The sequence below is a fragment of the Vipera berus genome (genome assembly GCF_964194415.1).
Source record: "Vipera berus genome assembly, chromosome: 3".
NCBI lineage: Eukaryota > Metazoa > Chordata > Lepidosauria > Squamata > Viperidae > Vipera > Vipera berus.
The window spans coordinates 160,038,710-160,053,795 of record NC_138204.1 but is presented as its reverse complement, the minus strand read 5'-3'; the positions used below and the strand labels follow the sequence as shown (position 1 = coordinate 160,053,795).

Genomic DNA, 15,086 nt, shown 5'->3' with positions numbered 1-15,086 from the left:
AAGTTCCAGAGCGCAACATAATTCTTAAGGAAGCATTATTAATAACTATATGGCAACTGCAACCCTCCAGAAATAGTGAACCACAACTCCCATCATCCCAAACCACCATTTCCATCCAATGATGATGATACAAGATGCTACCCCCCCCAAAAAAAAATTCTAAAGAAGGAGCATACTGTTTTTCCAGAGGTGTTGGATTCCCATCATCCCCAGGCTATTAAAACCTAACTCATTTGTACAAAACAAAGATATAAAATGGATAGGAAGAACATCAGATATTCAACAATTTTTATATCAATATAGTAAAATACCCTTTTTCTTTGGATTGCTTTTCCAAGTTTCAAGGAAGCTAGATTCAGTTCTGTATAAACATGTTTCATTTGTTCCAAGCCAGTCTCTATGAGGTTGGCTATAAAGAAAAATGCATTCTATTAATTAATCTGCTCAAAAATATTGACAAAATGTGCAGTGGTCAAATGTGGACTGAGCAAATGAGACAATTTGGCCCTGATAGATTGAAGATCTGATATTGTTTAAGCTGAATTATTCCTTAACAAAAGTTTGAAAAATATAAATAATAAAAATTGTATTACATTCAGATTTGCTTCTCTATTTTGATTCTGAAGTATAAAATACTAGCCTGGGGATACATTAATTGTTTTGAAAGAATCAAAATACTTTCTTACACTGGCACCTTTCCAGCCAGTATCATTTAATTCTAGACAAAGAAAAAAAGGTTATGGACATTTTCTCAAATTTCTTTTTATTTTATTTTTTTATCTATTTCCAAACAGCTTGTAACAACTGGGCAAGCCTCTTGAAGACATTTTTTCTGTAAAGTTTTGTATCTGCCAGCTTTTCCACGATGGTCTTACTCAAAATATCAAAATCATTCTATTGGCATTGCTTCCTGCAGTCATTACTCTGTATCTATAAACAGCTAATACCAGGGTATAGAAGAAGGACACGTATATCCCGGCTGATTGTTCAGGTGCATAAATCCAAAAGAAGCTGTAATATGGATCATCAGCTTCTCGTCACTAATCTCACTTAAGACACCATCAGTTGAAAACGGGTCGTAATGGTGACAATGAGAATCTGTTCAACGCACACAGCAAGAACATACCAGGCAAAACAAGAACCTGCTGTTCACTCTCAGGTTCTTAATTTCTCTGACAGTGAACATAACCAGCAAGCCATCGTCCATATCACAGGAAACAAATCCAACAATAGCTGGACATTACAAAGCTGTTACAATGGGGACATTATTTCTATATAACTACACAATTAACGACACCTGCTTTAAAATCCCCAATTTTTAGGTAACATCTTACCTTCTAGGGCACATTTCTGGGCACTTCTACTAATAGCTAACAAGGGAAGCAAGGCGCTTGCAGCAACCCGTTTTACCACATCTTGAAAAGAGTTTACTTCATAGGTCTGTGAAAAAAGCAGAATGGGTTATCAAAGATAAATATAAGATCCTGACATGCAGAACTTTCCACATTATGCTTTTGAAAATGTTTATTTGAATTACCTTTACTGATCGTCATCTATATTTAAATGAAACATTAGGGGTACACAAAAAATAATAGACATGTAACTCAATCAAAATAATCCAATATTGCTCTGTGAGTGAGATGGGAAGTCTCTAAATTTCGTTAAATAAACAAAAAATAAATACATGGATTGCGTTAAATTCCTATAACAGCACATGGTATAGGGCAGACATGTCAAACTCGCGATGTCACGTGATGTCACACGACGTATCGGAGCTTTTTCCCCATTGCCGGCAATGGGGTGGGTGTGGTTTTGTTGTGATGCGTCCGGCCCACGGGCCAGCAGCTTGACACCCCTGGTGTAGGGGGTCTACGAAAACTTGCTATGGCCGACTCACCTCAGCCAACTTCCTGTGGTGCACTCACGACAGGACAACTCCGCACAGAAAAAGTTACACTGATATCAAAGAAATAATGGAACAGAATCATTAAAGAATGGAGGACAAACGATGACAAAATGAAAACTGAATGACAAAAATTAAAATATTTTTAAACATTATTTTTTAATTATTTAAAATAAATAAATTGAATTGTCGAATTGTCCCACAGCGAGTTGCTCCACGGCAAGTTGGCCATGAAAAATTGGCAATGGCAAGTTGGCTACAGCTATTTGTCCCAATCCGTGGTGTAGGCACTCAAGAAAGATTCACATATTTTCAAAAAAACAACAAGAAGACTGTAGCTTTTTGTCATCTTCTTCTTTTTAACAAGCAAGGGCACTTTTTTCATTATCAAAGCAAAATAAATGAGAAAGACTGGCTTCAGGATCTAGATTCACTGAAAATTGAAAACTGTTTTTAGCCAGCTTTATTATAATTCAAAAACTATTGTCTACAATATTTTTCTTATGCAATGATACCTTGATAGACATAATAGTTTTTCTAGTTAAAATTACTGATGCTCAAGACTGTTTATATGTTATTATGGTTATTATATGGAAAACAAAAGCAGATTCTTTTTCCTCAGTGTAATAGTCTTTCTTTATACACTGATAAAAGGACTGACTAAATACTTTTTTAGAGACGCACTCAATTATTTCCCACACTCAATTCTGAACTTTAGAAGTTATTTTGTCTTCTTTATTTTGGGTAACTGCTTCTGATTTCTGTTTTGATTTTGTTACACTATTTTTCGCCCCTGCAATGTATGTTTTAAAAAATAGCAAATGAATCCATCTGCTCCAGTAGTATTGGCATGCCCTTTCCAGGATCCTTCTTTTACATACCTAACATTTATTACCAAATTGTTAGTGCGATAAACAACACTTTCACTGCTTCCTCAAAATTCCTTTCCAACCTCTCAGTTCTCCACATATTCTGCAACTGATTTGTTGAAATGTCATCATGAATACATTTCTAAGCACTTAAAGGGTAACATCAAATCTCAATTCTAAGACCCACATAGGATGAAATAGTGACATTTACTATAATGATATGGTGGGAAAAAATTAAGCTGTATGAAGCTTTTAATTAAAAAAAACACCCCTACTATTCTAGCAAAAATACATTGTTGCTTAACATTTCATCTATTATTCCTGTGATTTCTTGTTTTCCCATTCATTTATTACTGTGATCCACCATCACCCCATTGCACAACTTTTTATGTATAAATTAGAATGTATGGTGCAAACCTTGGCTTTTACATTCTCATTCTTATTTTCCTTACTATGAAGTAAATCCCTAGGTTAAAATATATTTGTAATACATGATGTTGTCCCAGGCTAGCAGCTAAAATAACTATTTCCATTGGAATAATCAGTTAGAGATTTTCTAATTATCTCTTCCAGGATGGTTTTTAAAAAGGGAGGTTATGTTAGTAAAACAGAACCTGGAAAAATTATTAGCGGTTCTTACCAACAGAAAGAAAACTTAAGAAGAAAAGGCTCGAGGCCACAGCTGGTTAAGAAATGCAAGCTCTTGGGTAAGATTTACTTATCTTTTTGACCTATATTCGTCTCATCTGATATAAATTATCAATTAAAGAAGCCAGGATGCAAATACAGGCATCAGCAGATAGTATTGTTGTTGTTAGTTGCGAAGTCGTGTCCGACCCATCGCAACCCTATGGACAACATTCCTCCAGGCCTTCCTGTCCTCTACCATCTTCTGGAGTCCATTTAAGCTCACGCCTACTGCTTCAGTGACTCCATCCAGCCACCTCATTCTTTGTCGTCCCCTTCTTCTCTTGCCCTCAACCTTTCCCAGCATTAGGCTCTTCTCCAGTGAGTCCTTCCTTCTCATTAGGTGGCCAAAGTATTTGAGTTTCAACTTCAGGATCTGGCCTTCTAAAGAGCAGTCAGGCTTGATCTCCTCTAGGACTGACCGGTTTGATCGCCTTGCAGTCCAAGGGACTCGCAGGAGTCTTCTCCAGCACCATAGTTCAAAGGCTTCAATTCTTTGGCGCTCAGCCTTTCTTTTCTTTTTTTATTTAAAAAGTTTTACAATACATTTTGACTTTAATCCCCCCCTCCCCCACCCCTATCCAACCCTCCCTATCCCTCTCCCCCACTCCCTCCTCCCCCCCCCCCGACTTCCCAGAGCTAAATACAGGGCATAAAATCGAAAAACAAACATAAACACCCCTATGTTATCAACAATAAACTATAAATTCTATCTCTCTCTAGCTCATATAAAATGAGTACAAACAATATTAATATTACAAATAAAGTAGAAAAGAAAAAGAGGAAAACAGAAAAGGAGCTTTACTCAAAATAAATTTTCTTAATCCCAGTCCTTATTCATATTAATTTCAAAAAAAAAAAAAGAAAAGAAAAAAAACTTTCACCTGCTATTTGCATTCTCCCACCTTTCTCTAATTTCCAAACAAATTCTCAGTTACGCGCCAAAAGCGCCTATCTCTGTTAATCTTAATAATCTCCGACCAAACTAATCTATGATCAAAAATAGTTCTTGCATGTATCACGCCAAATGTCTCGCAGTTCCAAATCATCCTTAAGTTCAAATAAAAGTTCAGATAAAAAGAGTATGTAAAAAAAAGATTTAGGCAATCTCTAAGACAACTTGTTGTTAATTAGGAGCTTACATACCCATTCTTAGTTCAACACATACTTTAAGTCCATAACCCTAATATACTTTTCTAGCAAGCAAATAACATCAATCTTAAATTGTGTAAAATATTTAAAAAAAAAACTTTCTTTCTCCTCTATAATAATTTTACTCCATTGACATTCTAATCTAAAAATTTAATCAGCAATCTTAACGCCCCAAAACTTTTGGAGCACCTCTGTCATGACCCCCAAAACTTCTTTAGACCGCTCTCCTCCCATATATTCACTGTAAGCACACTTTGAAGATTCCATAACTTTCTGCTGGTCTTGCTCTTGCTCTCGTCTCGCTCTTCTTAGGGCGGCACGCGTCATCTTCTGGCCTCCTGCAGCAACCGATGAGACTGTGACTTGATCCCCTCCAACACCATTGTCCTCTGTCTGTCTATCTGCAACATCTTGAAGCTTTCCCACACCGTATCCTTTTGCAGCTTCCAAAAATGATAGGGGGGTTGCTTTTAACACATTACTATAAAAATCACGTGCCTGAGCCACAGTAACCAAACGATGTCTTTTACCTTCGTGCGTCGCCACCAATCCAACTGGAATCTCCCATCTAAACTTAATATCACGTTTCTTAAGTTCCTGTACTAGAAATGCAAAATCTTTCCTTCTCCTTAGGATCTTCGGAGGGATCTCTTTTAAAACCAAAACTTCTTGCTCAGCCACTACCAAATTAGTATCATAAGCAGCTTGAATGACTTCATCTCTAATTACTCTCTTTGTAAAATAGACCACCACATCTCTGGGTAACTTCCTCTGTCTTGCAATCCATGAATTTACACAAAAAACTTTGTCCATATTTCCCTCAATTTCAGATGCTGACTGGCCCAGTACCCCTTCCAGAGCCTCAGAAATCAGCTGCTTTAAATCTTCTTTACCATTCTCCTTTAAACCCCTAATTCTAATAGCATACTGCATCTGATTATACTGAACAAGGCTCAATTCTTCGTCCATTTTATCCCTTATATTTTCATTTTCTAATACCTTTGCTTCTAATATAGAGTTCTTTTGACTGAGGTCCTCCACTTTTATATCCAGCTGTAGCACACATTCAGCTACAGATTCAACCATAGACAAGATGTCCACCCTCATTGCTCTCAGCTTCTCTTCCATCTTCTTCTCCAATTTCTCCATTTTCTCCTCCATTTTCTCCTCCAGCTTTTTCAACTTTTCATCCATCATATCAGACATCAATTGTGCATGCTTTCCAAGAGCGTCTTGTAAATCCTTAAGCGTCAATACCGGGGGAGATGCAGGAGGAAGCAAAGCTTGCAATGAGGTCTCTTGCACCAGGGAAGACCCCGCATTCCGAAGAGCTTTAGAAGTTTTAGCCGCCATCTTCCCCCACTTTCACTTATTACGCACTTTCACTTTAAAGCTATAAAATCCATTGAGCTAGAGAGTAAAAATAAAGAGTCCACTTCACCTTGACCTCCTGTACCGCTCTGCCTGCATCTTGATAATCAAAAGTATTTCCTTTTGGCAGGGGTGGTTGCTAACGCCTGGCTCTGCTCCAAAAATCCCAGAGCAGAGGCAATGCGCAGCTCGGAGCAACCCAGGCTTCGGGGGGGCTCATCCTTCAGCCGCCCAAGCTCTCAGCTCAGGCGGCCCGGAGAGCTCAACCCCTACCTGGGGCCTCACCCCCTCCTCTTCTCCCGAGGAGGGGGCTTCAAATCCATCTAAACAGCTGATCGACGCTGTTTACGATGGAAAAACACAGCTGCGGAGCGGGCAGCCCAAAAACGGCTGTCTTTCAGCGTCGCGTCGCCACCAGAAGTCCGGCGCTCAGCCTTTCTTATGGTCCAACTTTCACAGCCATACATTGCAACTGGGAAGTCCATAGCCTTGACTATATGCACTTTTGTTGGCAGGGTGATGTCTCTGCTTTTTAGTATGTTGTCTAGATTTGCCATGGCTTTCCTTGCCAGGAGCAAGCGTCTTTTAATTTCTTGGCTGCAGTCCCGTCTGCAGTGATCTTGGAGCACAGGAAAATAAAATCTGTCACTACTTCCATTTCTTCCCCATCTATTTGCCAGGACTTGAGGGGGCCGGATGCCATGATCTTGGTTTTCTTAATGTTTAGTTCCAACCCAACTTTTGCACTCTCCTTCTTCATCTGCAACAAGAGGCTCTTTAGTTCCTCTTCACTTTCTGCCATTAGAATGGTATCATCTGCATATCTTAGGTTGTTGATATTTCTCCCGGCAATCTTAATTCCAACTTTTGATTCATCTAGCCCTGCTTTTTTCATGATGTGCTCTGCATATAATTTAAACCGGCAGGGCGACAGTATACAGCCTTGCCGGACTCCTTTCCTAATTTTGAATCAATCAGTGGTTCTGTGTCCAGTGCTCACTGTTGCTTCTTCACCTGCATATAGGTTTCTCAAGAGAAAAATAAAATAGTCTGGTACTGCCATCTCTTTAAGAACTTGCCACAATTTGTTGTGATCCATACAATCAAATGCTTTAGCATAGTCAATGAAGCAGAAGTAGTTGTTTTTCTGGAACTCCCTAGCTTTCTCCATGATCCAGCGTATGTTGGCAATTTGATCTCTAGTTCCTCTGCCTCTTTGAAATACTGCCTGTACTTCTGGTAGTTCTCGATCCACATATTGCTGGAGTCTAGCTTGTAGGATTTTAAGCATAACTTTACTAGCATGTGAAATGAGTGCAATGGTGCGATAGTTTGAACATTCTTTGGCACTGCCTTTCTTTGGAATTGGAATGTAAACTGATCTTTTCCAATCCTGTGGCCATGTTGAGTTTTCCAAATTTGCTGGCAAATTGAGTGTAGCACTTTTACTGCATCGTCTTTTAAGATTTTGAATAGCTCAGCTGGAATACTGTCACCTACTGCTACTCAGGTGACCCTGGGGACAACTACTCTCTAAAAAATTACAAATGACCAGGTGTCTGCAAGGAATATAAATCCTTCCATTCCCCACCATCCAGTCAGAGCTGAAGAAGCTTCTTGGATGAGAAGTGAAATGTCTTCAAACAAAAACAAGAAAGTCCAGTTGCCTCTTGAAAAAGCACCTTTGGGACAACCATGACCTGGATGACTGAGAATCTCTATAGACAACACTCTGAGATATTTATTTATTTATTTATATTTAAATTTATATAAATGTCTTAAACAACTATGAACTGATTTTACTCCTAATTGTGCCATCCCTATCATGAATGAATGAATGAATGAACCTTTATTATCAAAGTACAACAAGTATACAGTGAGATTGGCTGAGCCTCCCTTCGTGCTCCCCCACCACAACTCATAGTGACAACAAACCCACCATCTTGTTACACCATGTGAGCTAATTACACAACACACCGGCCTCGCAAGTCAATCATACATAGAGTTATTTCCCATTTAGGAGCCTGGCAAGTCCATGGGTAGAAGCTGTTCTTCAGCCTGTTGGTACGGCTGGCTATATTTCTATATCTCCTACCCGATGGTAGGAGAGTAAAGAGGTACCGACCAGGGTGTAAGTCATCATCTTTTTAACAAAACGTTTCTGACAAATAAATAACCACCTCCTTAATTTGATCTCGCTTATCTTGACAAAGCATTCACAGTAAAGGAAAATGTAGGTATCTCTATTTCACAAATCTACCTGAATTAGCAATTCACAAAGCTTGGTTACAGATGATTGGTTCTTCTTTTCATCAAGAAGGAAAGACACTGTTGGCTGGTAGCATGCATCCTCTTTATTGCTGAACTCTCTTTTGCCTTCTTCAGCAAAAAGAAGGGCTAAGAAATATAAGGAGGCTGTACACAAACCTGGCTGTTTGGTAGAAAGACGGACACATTCACATAGTGTATCTAAAAGGTCAAAGAGATACAAATTTTATGATGCAGCAGTTTCATAAATATCAAATGATGTATTAGGATATGAAATGAACAAACAGAAATAAATATAAGGTAATAGGTAACAGGATGATTATGTTGATTATACATCAAAATATGCCCTACCACCTATATTTTAGTTAAAACATCCATTTAAGTAAACTTTGAAATGCGATGGAATCTAGTAACAGCTGAAACAAATTCTCTAAAAATGGCTTAATCCAAGTCTGCATGTCTGTTTGGAGAATCATAGAGAGGAAGCGTTTCTAAATTATTTTGGGAGAGAAAACCTTTGGTTCTGATAGAAAAATAGTTTAACCTCAACAAAGGATCCATGATAGAGACACTGAGTTACTCAAAAAAGCTATTGCTAAGGTGTCACCACTCAGATGTCTCTCAGAAGATGTCCTTGTAAATAACAGGTGCCATCACTATATCTTCCACATGTTAGCCTTATGTTATATGTGTAAACATCAATGATTTGCATAAATTGAAAAAATCCTTAATTAGCAGGATGGTCCTCACCTATAAACCTATCTCACTGTAGGCTTCTTGTGTCCTATACTTTTTGCATGAAACAATAAATTGGGTTTCATAGCAATAATTTAAGGGTAAGAAAGATTCATTTATAACTTAGCAGTAGCCTTCATTCTATGTATATGCCTGCTTATTAGGGCTTTCACACACACCCCAAGCGGCATTATTACAAAGTCAGCTTATTGTCCCCAACATTCTGGGTCCTCATTTCACCTACCTCGGAAGGATGGAAGGCTGAGTCAACCTTGAGCCTGGTGGGATGCGAACCTGCACTAATTGCAGGCAGCTGGTGTTACTTAAGGAGGCATTAGCCAACTGCTCCACCAAGGCTCATTAAAGCAAAGGCAGGCAACCTGAGGCCTCAAGTTTGCATAAAGCCCTCCAGGCTATTTTCTTCAAGTCCCAAAGTCATCTTTGATTACTGTACAGCTGCCAGAAATTGGTGGTGTAATTTCTTGACATTTTGGGATGACTACATGAAAAAGTAGTCTCATATCCAACTTAAATCTCTCTTCCAATCCAGGAAGAATAAAGCCATGGCTCCAGTTGCTTTTCATCATTATCTCAACCATAAAGTGTTACCTGCGGCTTTTGGACATTAAAAGACCCTTCACCTCTGGTATCGTTCAATCCAAGAGACAAAACTTATGAATGATCTACCCAATCAAGAATAGAACCACAATCCAAATTCTTCACAGATTCATCCCCGCCTGGTTCTTCCTGAAGCATACCATAATCCACGGTATCAAAACTGTTCAAGGGGAGTCAAAGGATTTACAGAACATTATTTTAAAACCAGGTATTACCTATTATAGAAGCCCAATGCTTTGCTAATGCAAGAGATACAAATGGTAGTGCACTATGACCACATTTTCTTAATAGTGTAGCTAAAAAAACAAGCAGCTCTTCCCATGTTCGATGAACTGCAGACAATAATTCAGTTCCTGCCATGTAAACATAAGAAAAAAAGGTAAGCATCTAAGTAAAAGCTCAGCTTAACCTGTTTAACTATAGCAAAAGATAAGAAACTGTCCATTCCACCTGAAGGACAAGACTTATACGCCATCCTAGAGGTAGAAAACGACAAATATTATATATGAATATTCTAAAATTAAATTATAAAGCCACAACAACATATATACAAATGAAGTTGGATACAATCTGCTGGTAATATTTGCTTTTTTATGTCTGTCTTTATATTTATTCAAATTTTTGTGTTTCACATTAACAGACTATGACCATATTCACAGATTTATAACTTTGAGACATAGTTCAAGAGATAACTTCAAAGTAACTAAACATATTACTGCATTTTAAGTTATTGATAGTAACAATGGCAAGCAACAGGCTTACCTAGGACTTAAAACCATGTTTTGTTTCCCAGAAATTAAATGGCAGTCTCGGTGCTATTCGCACTTAATTAACACAAAGCAAGAAGCACTAGCAAAAATAATGTTTTAATCAAGGGTGAGCAGGTAGAAATGTTTCCGTTCCTATTTGGAAATATTGAATCTTCAACAAGTATCACCGAGTTATGGTGATACTTTGCTTTGCTTTGCTTTCCGGACTGTAGAAAACAAAACGCTGACATCAACTCATACAACTTTTATACAAATTTTTCAGATGTCTGCTCCTTACCAGTATACTTACCTATGCTGTCCTTGGAACCAAAGGAAAGAATCACAAAGAATTTTTCCAAAAGAGGTTTCAATAACTCATCTTGAAGCACAAGATGAGTGTCCACCAACAAACATGACTTCAACAGTTGAGAAAATGATGAAACAAATTCTAGTAGAAATAAAATCTGCTTAAAAAAACACAAAATTATTAGATTCTGATATTTGGACATTTTTTACTGTTTTTTTTTTTAAAAATCTTATTATTTTTACACATAAGTAAAGGCAGCGGACATATCCAACATTACTTCCTATTTCTATTTCCTCCACAACAACAACCCTACAAGGTGAATTGGACTGAGAGTGACTGGCCCAAAGTGGGACTCAGGCACCTGGTTTCTAGCTTGATGCTTGATTCATCCAAACATTTGTTTCTAAAATAATCCTTAGACTAGAGCACTATAGAGCTGGCATCCTACCTTTAAAAAGTACAGTTGCAAGAAAAAGTATGTGAACCCTTTGGGATTATGTGGTTTTTTGCATGAATTGGCCATAAAATGCGCTCTAAACGTCATGTAAGTCACAACAATAGAAAAACACAGTCTGCTTAAAATAATACTACACAAACATTAGCTGTTGTCATGTTTTAATTGAAGATAAGATGGAAACATTCACAGTGCAGGGTGGAAAAAGTATGTGAACCTTTGGACTTAATAACTGGTTGACTCTCCTTTGGCAGCAATAACCTCAACCAAACGTTTCCTGTAGTTGCAGATCAGACTTGCACAACGATCTGGAGTAATTTTGGACCGCTCCTCTGCACAAAACTGTTTCAGTGTAGCAATATTATTATTATTATTATTATTATTATTATTATTATTATTATTATTATTATTATTATTATTATTATTATTATTATTATTTGTATACCGCCCTTCTCCCGAAGGACTCAGGGCGGTGAACAGGGCAATGCATGTTAAAAGACAAAATACAAAAATTAAAAGAGATTAAACAAAATGCCCACAACTCTTACAATAAGTTAAAACACAATAAGAAAAGTTAAAACACATTAATAAAACCCAACCCCATCCCATCAGGCCAGGCCAGCTTGTTCGAAGAGGTAAGTCTTTAGATCGCGCCGGAAGGAGCGGAGGTCGGGCGCCATCCGGAGCTCAACCGGAAGATGGTTCCATAAATCCGGCGCGCCCACAGAGAACGCCCTCCCCCTGGGGGCCACCAGCCGGCATTCTTTGACCGGTGGCACCCTGAGGAGGCCCTCTCTGTGGGAGCGTACTGGGCGGAGGGAAGTTGATGCCGGCCGCAGGTGCTCCCTAAGGTATTCCGCACCCATGCCATGTAGGTCTTTGTAGGTCATTACCAACACCTTGAATCTCACCCGGAAGACAACTGGAAGCCAATGCAGCTCGCGGAGCAGAGGTGTAACATGGGAGTATCGGGAAACTCCCAACACAACTCTCGCGGCTGCATTCTGTACCAGTTGGAGCCTCCGAGTGGTCTTCAAGGGCAGCCCCATGTAGAGAGCGTTGCAGTAGTCCAAATGAGAGGTCACAAGGTCACAAGCGCGTGAGTGACCGTACGTAAGGCGTACGTAAGGCATATTCTTGGGATGTCTGGTGTGAATCGCTCTCTTAAGGTCATGCCACAGCATTTCAATCGGGTTGAGGTCAGGACTCTGACTGGGCCACTCCAGAAGGCGTATTCTGTTCTGTTGAAGCCATTGTTTTGTTGAATTATTGTATGCTTTGGGTCATTGTCCTGTTGCATCACCCATCCTCTGTGGAGCTTCAGTTTGCAGACAGATGGTCGTACGTTTTCCTGCAAAATATCCTGATAAACTCTGGAATTCATTTTCCCATCAATGACAACAATCCATCCAGGCCCTGAGGCAGCAAAGCAGCCCCAAACCATGATGCTCCCTCCGCCATGTTTTTCAGTGGGGATGAGGTTTTGATGTTGGTGTGCTGTGCCTTTTTTCTCCACACATAGTATTGTGTGTTTTTCCCAAAAAACTCAATTTTGGTTTCATCTGTCCACGTTTGAAGTTTGCAAAAGAGCACCTGGATGTTCCACAGCACTACTGTCAAAATATACTGTATACGACCATCTGTCTGCCAACTGAAGCTCCGCAGAGGATGGGTGATGCAACAGGACAATGACCCAAAGCATACAAGTAATTCAACAAAACAATGGCTTCAACAGAACAGAATACGCCTTCTGGAGTGGCCCAGTCAGAGTCCTGACCTCAACCCGATTGAAATGCTGTGGCATGACCTTAAGAGAGCGATTCACACCAGACATCCCAAGAATATTGCTACACTGAAACAGTTTTGTGCAGAGGAGTGGTCCAAAATTACTCCAGATCGTTGTGCAGGTCTGATCTGCAACTACAGGAAACGTTTGGTTGAGGTTATTGCTGCCAAAGGAGGGTCAACCAGTTATTAAGTCCAAAGGTTCACATACTTTTTCCACCCTGCACTGTGAATGTTTCCATCTTATCTTCAATTAAAACATGACAACAGCTAACGTTTGTGTAGTATTATTTTAAGCAGACTGTGTTTTTCTATTGTTGTGACTTACATGACATTTAGAGCGCATTTTATGGCCAATTCATGCAAAAAACCACATAATCCCAAAGGGTTCACATACTTTTTCTTGCAACTGTAGGCCTCTGATCCAGAATATATTTGGAATTAAAATCTGCTCATGTACTAATAAAAATAACTTTCACCCTGTCCCATCACAAGACTTTGATAATGTACATAACATCAGCATGTAAACCTTGACACAAAAACATTTTTTCCTATTAACTTTCTGTCTCTCTTTTATCTATACACACAGATACGTATTTGTGTATGTGTGTTACTGAACTTCATTGCTGGGCACTCACATTAAAGGTCCTCTAAAAAAGAAAGTTTGGAAAGTTTTGCAGTGTTTTGAATTGAAGTTAACTAGAAATACTGTTAAACTAACAAACAGAAAATAGCATTAGAGCCTGGCATTACTACTGTACCTCATTAAAGTGTTTGCTTGTTTAGTAAAGAATTATGTAAATTGAAAATATTAACATGAATAAAATTTGCATAATTGTCATTAGTCACTGAGAACAAAAAGATACAATTCTTCTATTTTTCAAATAGAAAATCCATTCCGTGTAGAAAGCCGTAGCATTTTTTTCATATCATATATTTTAAAACTGCATAGAAATCAACTATTAAAGGTGATTCTCTAATTCTGGTCCTAATTGCTTGGTGCAGACCAAATCTTTATACTAGACATCTAAAATATAATTAACTTCTTGTATTATCCCTCCCTCTTTTTCATTCTACAATTAACAAATCAGAAAATCCAAACACAGCATACAATGCAAACATCTCATAGATAGATCAAGATGTATACCCAAAGCAACCAATATCTTCAAACCGGCTATGAATAAGGATGCATATGCACAAAGAATCACGGCCATCTGATGCAAACAGGCAACTCTCCTTGCTTTCTTAGGAGACACAGTGATAAATTTATGACTAGAACATCTGCAAGCTTCTTGACCCATTCTTCACTCCCCCCCTTCCCCCCCCCACTTCCATTCAGTCATGTCTGATTCTTGGAAGCTGCTGAACAAGTGCCTGCAGTTGTCTTGGCAAGGGTTTCGGAAGTAGTTCGCCACTTCCTTCTTTCTAGGGTGAGAGAAAGTGGCTGGTCCAAAGTGGCCCAGCTGGCTTTGTGTCCAAGGCGGAATTAGAACACATAGCTTTTAGCTTGATGCCTTAATCACTACACCAAACTGGCTCTCTAATTCTGGCCCTAATGACTCCAATTAATCACACCTGACAGTCAAGAGAAAAATACAAGCAAGATATATTAGAATGGGCAACATGGCAACCATACATTACTCAACACTAATCTGCACACAAAGGGGTATTAATTAAAGAAAAAAGCAGAATAAATTATTTAATATATTTCATATCCTCAAGACAATATATAGCAGCAGAAAGTTAAAAGGGCGAAAATCTGTAGGATTTCAGGATTGTGAAATGGCTTTACGATTTTAAATGATTCTTTATACCTTGCCTTATAGTGCTTGTGAAATCGTGTGATGCTGCCCGAAAAAGTTATCAGACATTGGTCTGCTTGCCTGGGAGGGGTACTTGAATGCAGACATTCTGCTTCACTTGTTCAGCAACTGAGAAAGTGGAAGAGGGAGGAATGATCTGATTGCCATGGAAATTGGAATATTTTCCACCTGTTTCCTGATGCCGGCCCTCATGAGAATAAAGCTGTACCACTTGTAAAGACCATTAAAAACAGAGGGTTTGGCATCGGGGGTGGGCGGGAGGGAGGGGGGAATGGAATAAATTATTTCAGTATTTTTATGGTGTAACTGTTGCTTACATGTCATGTATCCAAAGTTTTGCAACTGGGCACCCTTTAAACCAGATT

At 38.8% G+C, this 15,086-nt stretch overlaps 1 protein-coding gene across 1 annotated transcript in view; it reads right to left on the bottom strand.

Annotated features, from left to right (window-relative positions):
- Nucleotides 1-15,086, bottom strand: part of RTTN (rotatin) — a 104,355-nt gene that overhangs the window by 16,657 nt on the left and 72,612 nt on the right. The window contains exons 38-42 of the mRNA XM_081324423.1: nt 10,663-10,816; nt 9,819-9,956; nt 8,243-8,451; nt 1,335-1,440; nt 312-409 (exon numbers count right to left, since the gene is read on the bottom strand). Coding sequence (XP_081180549.1) covers nt 312-409; nt 1,335-1,440; nt 8,243-8,451; nt 9,819-9,956; nt 10,663-10,816 — 705 coding nt within the window. The remainder of the gene's footprint in view (nt 1-311; nt 410-1,334; nt 1,441-8,242; nt 8,452-9,818; nt 9,957-10,662; nt 10,817-15,086) is intronic.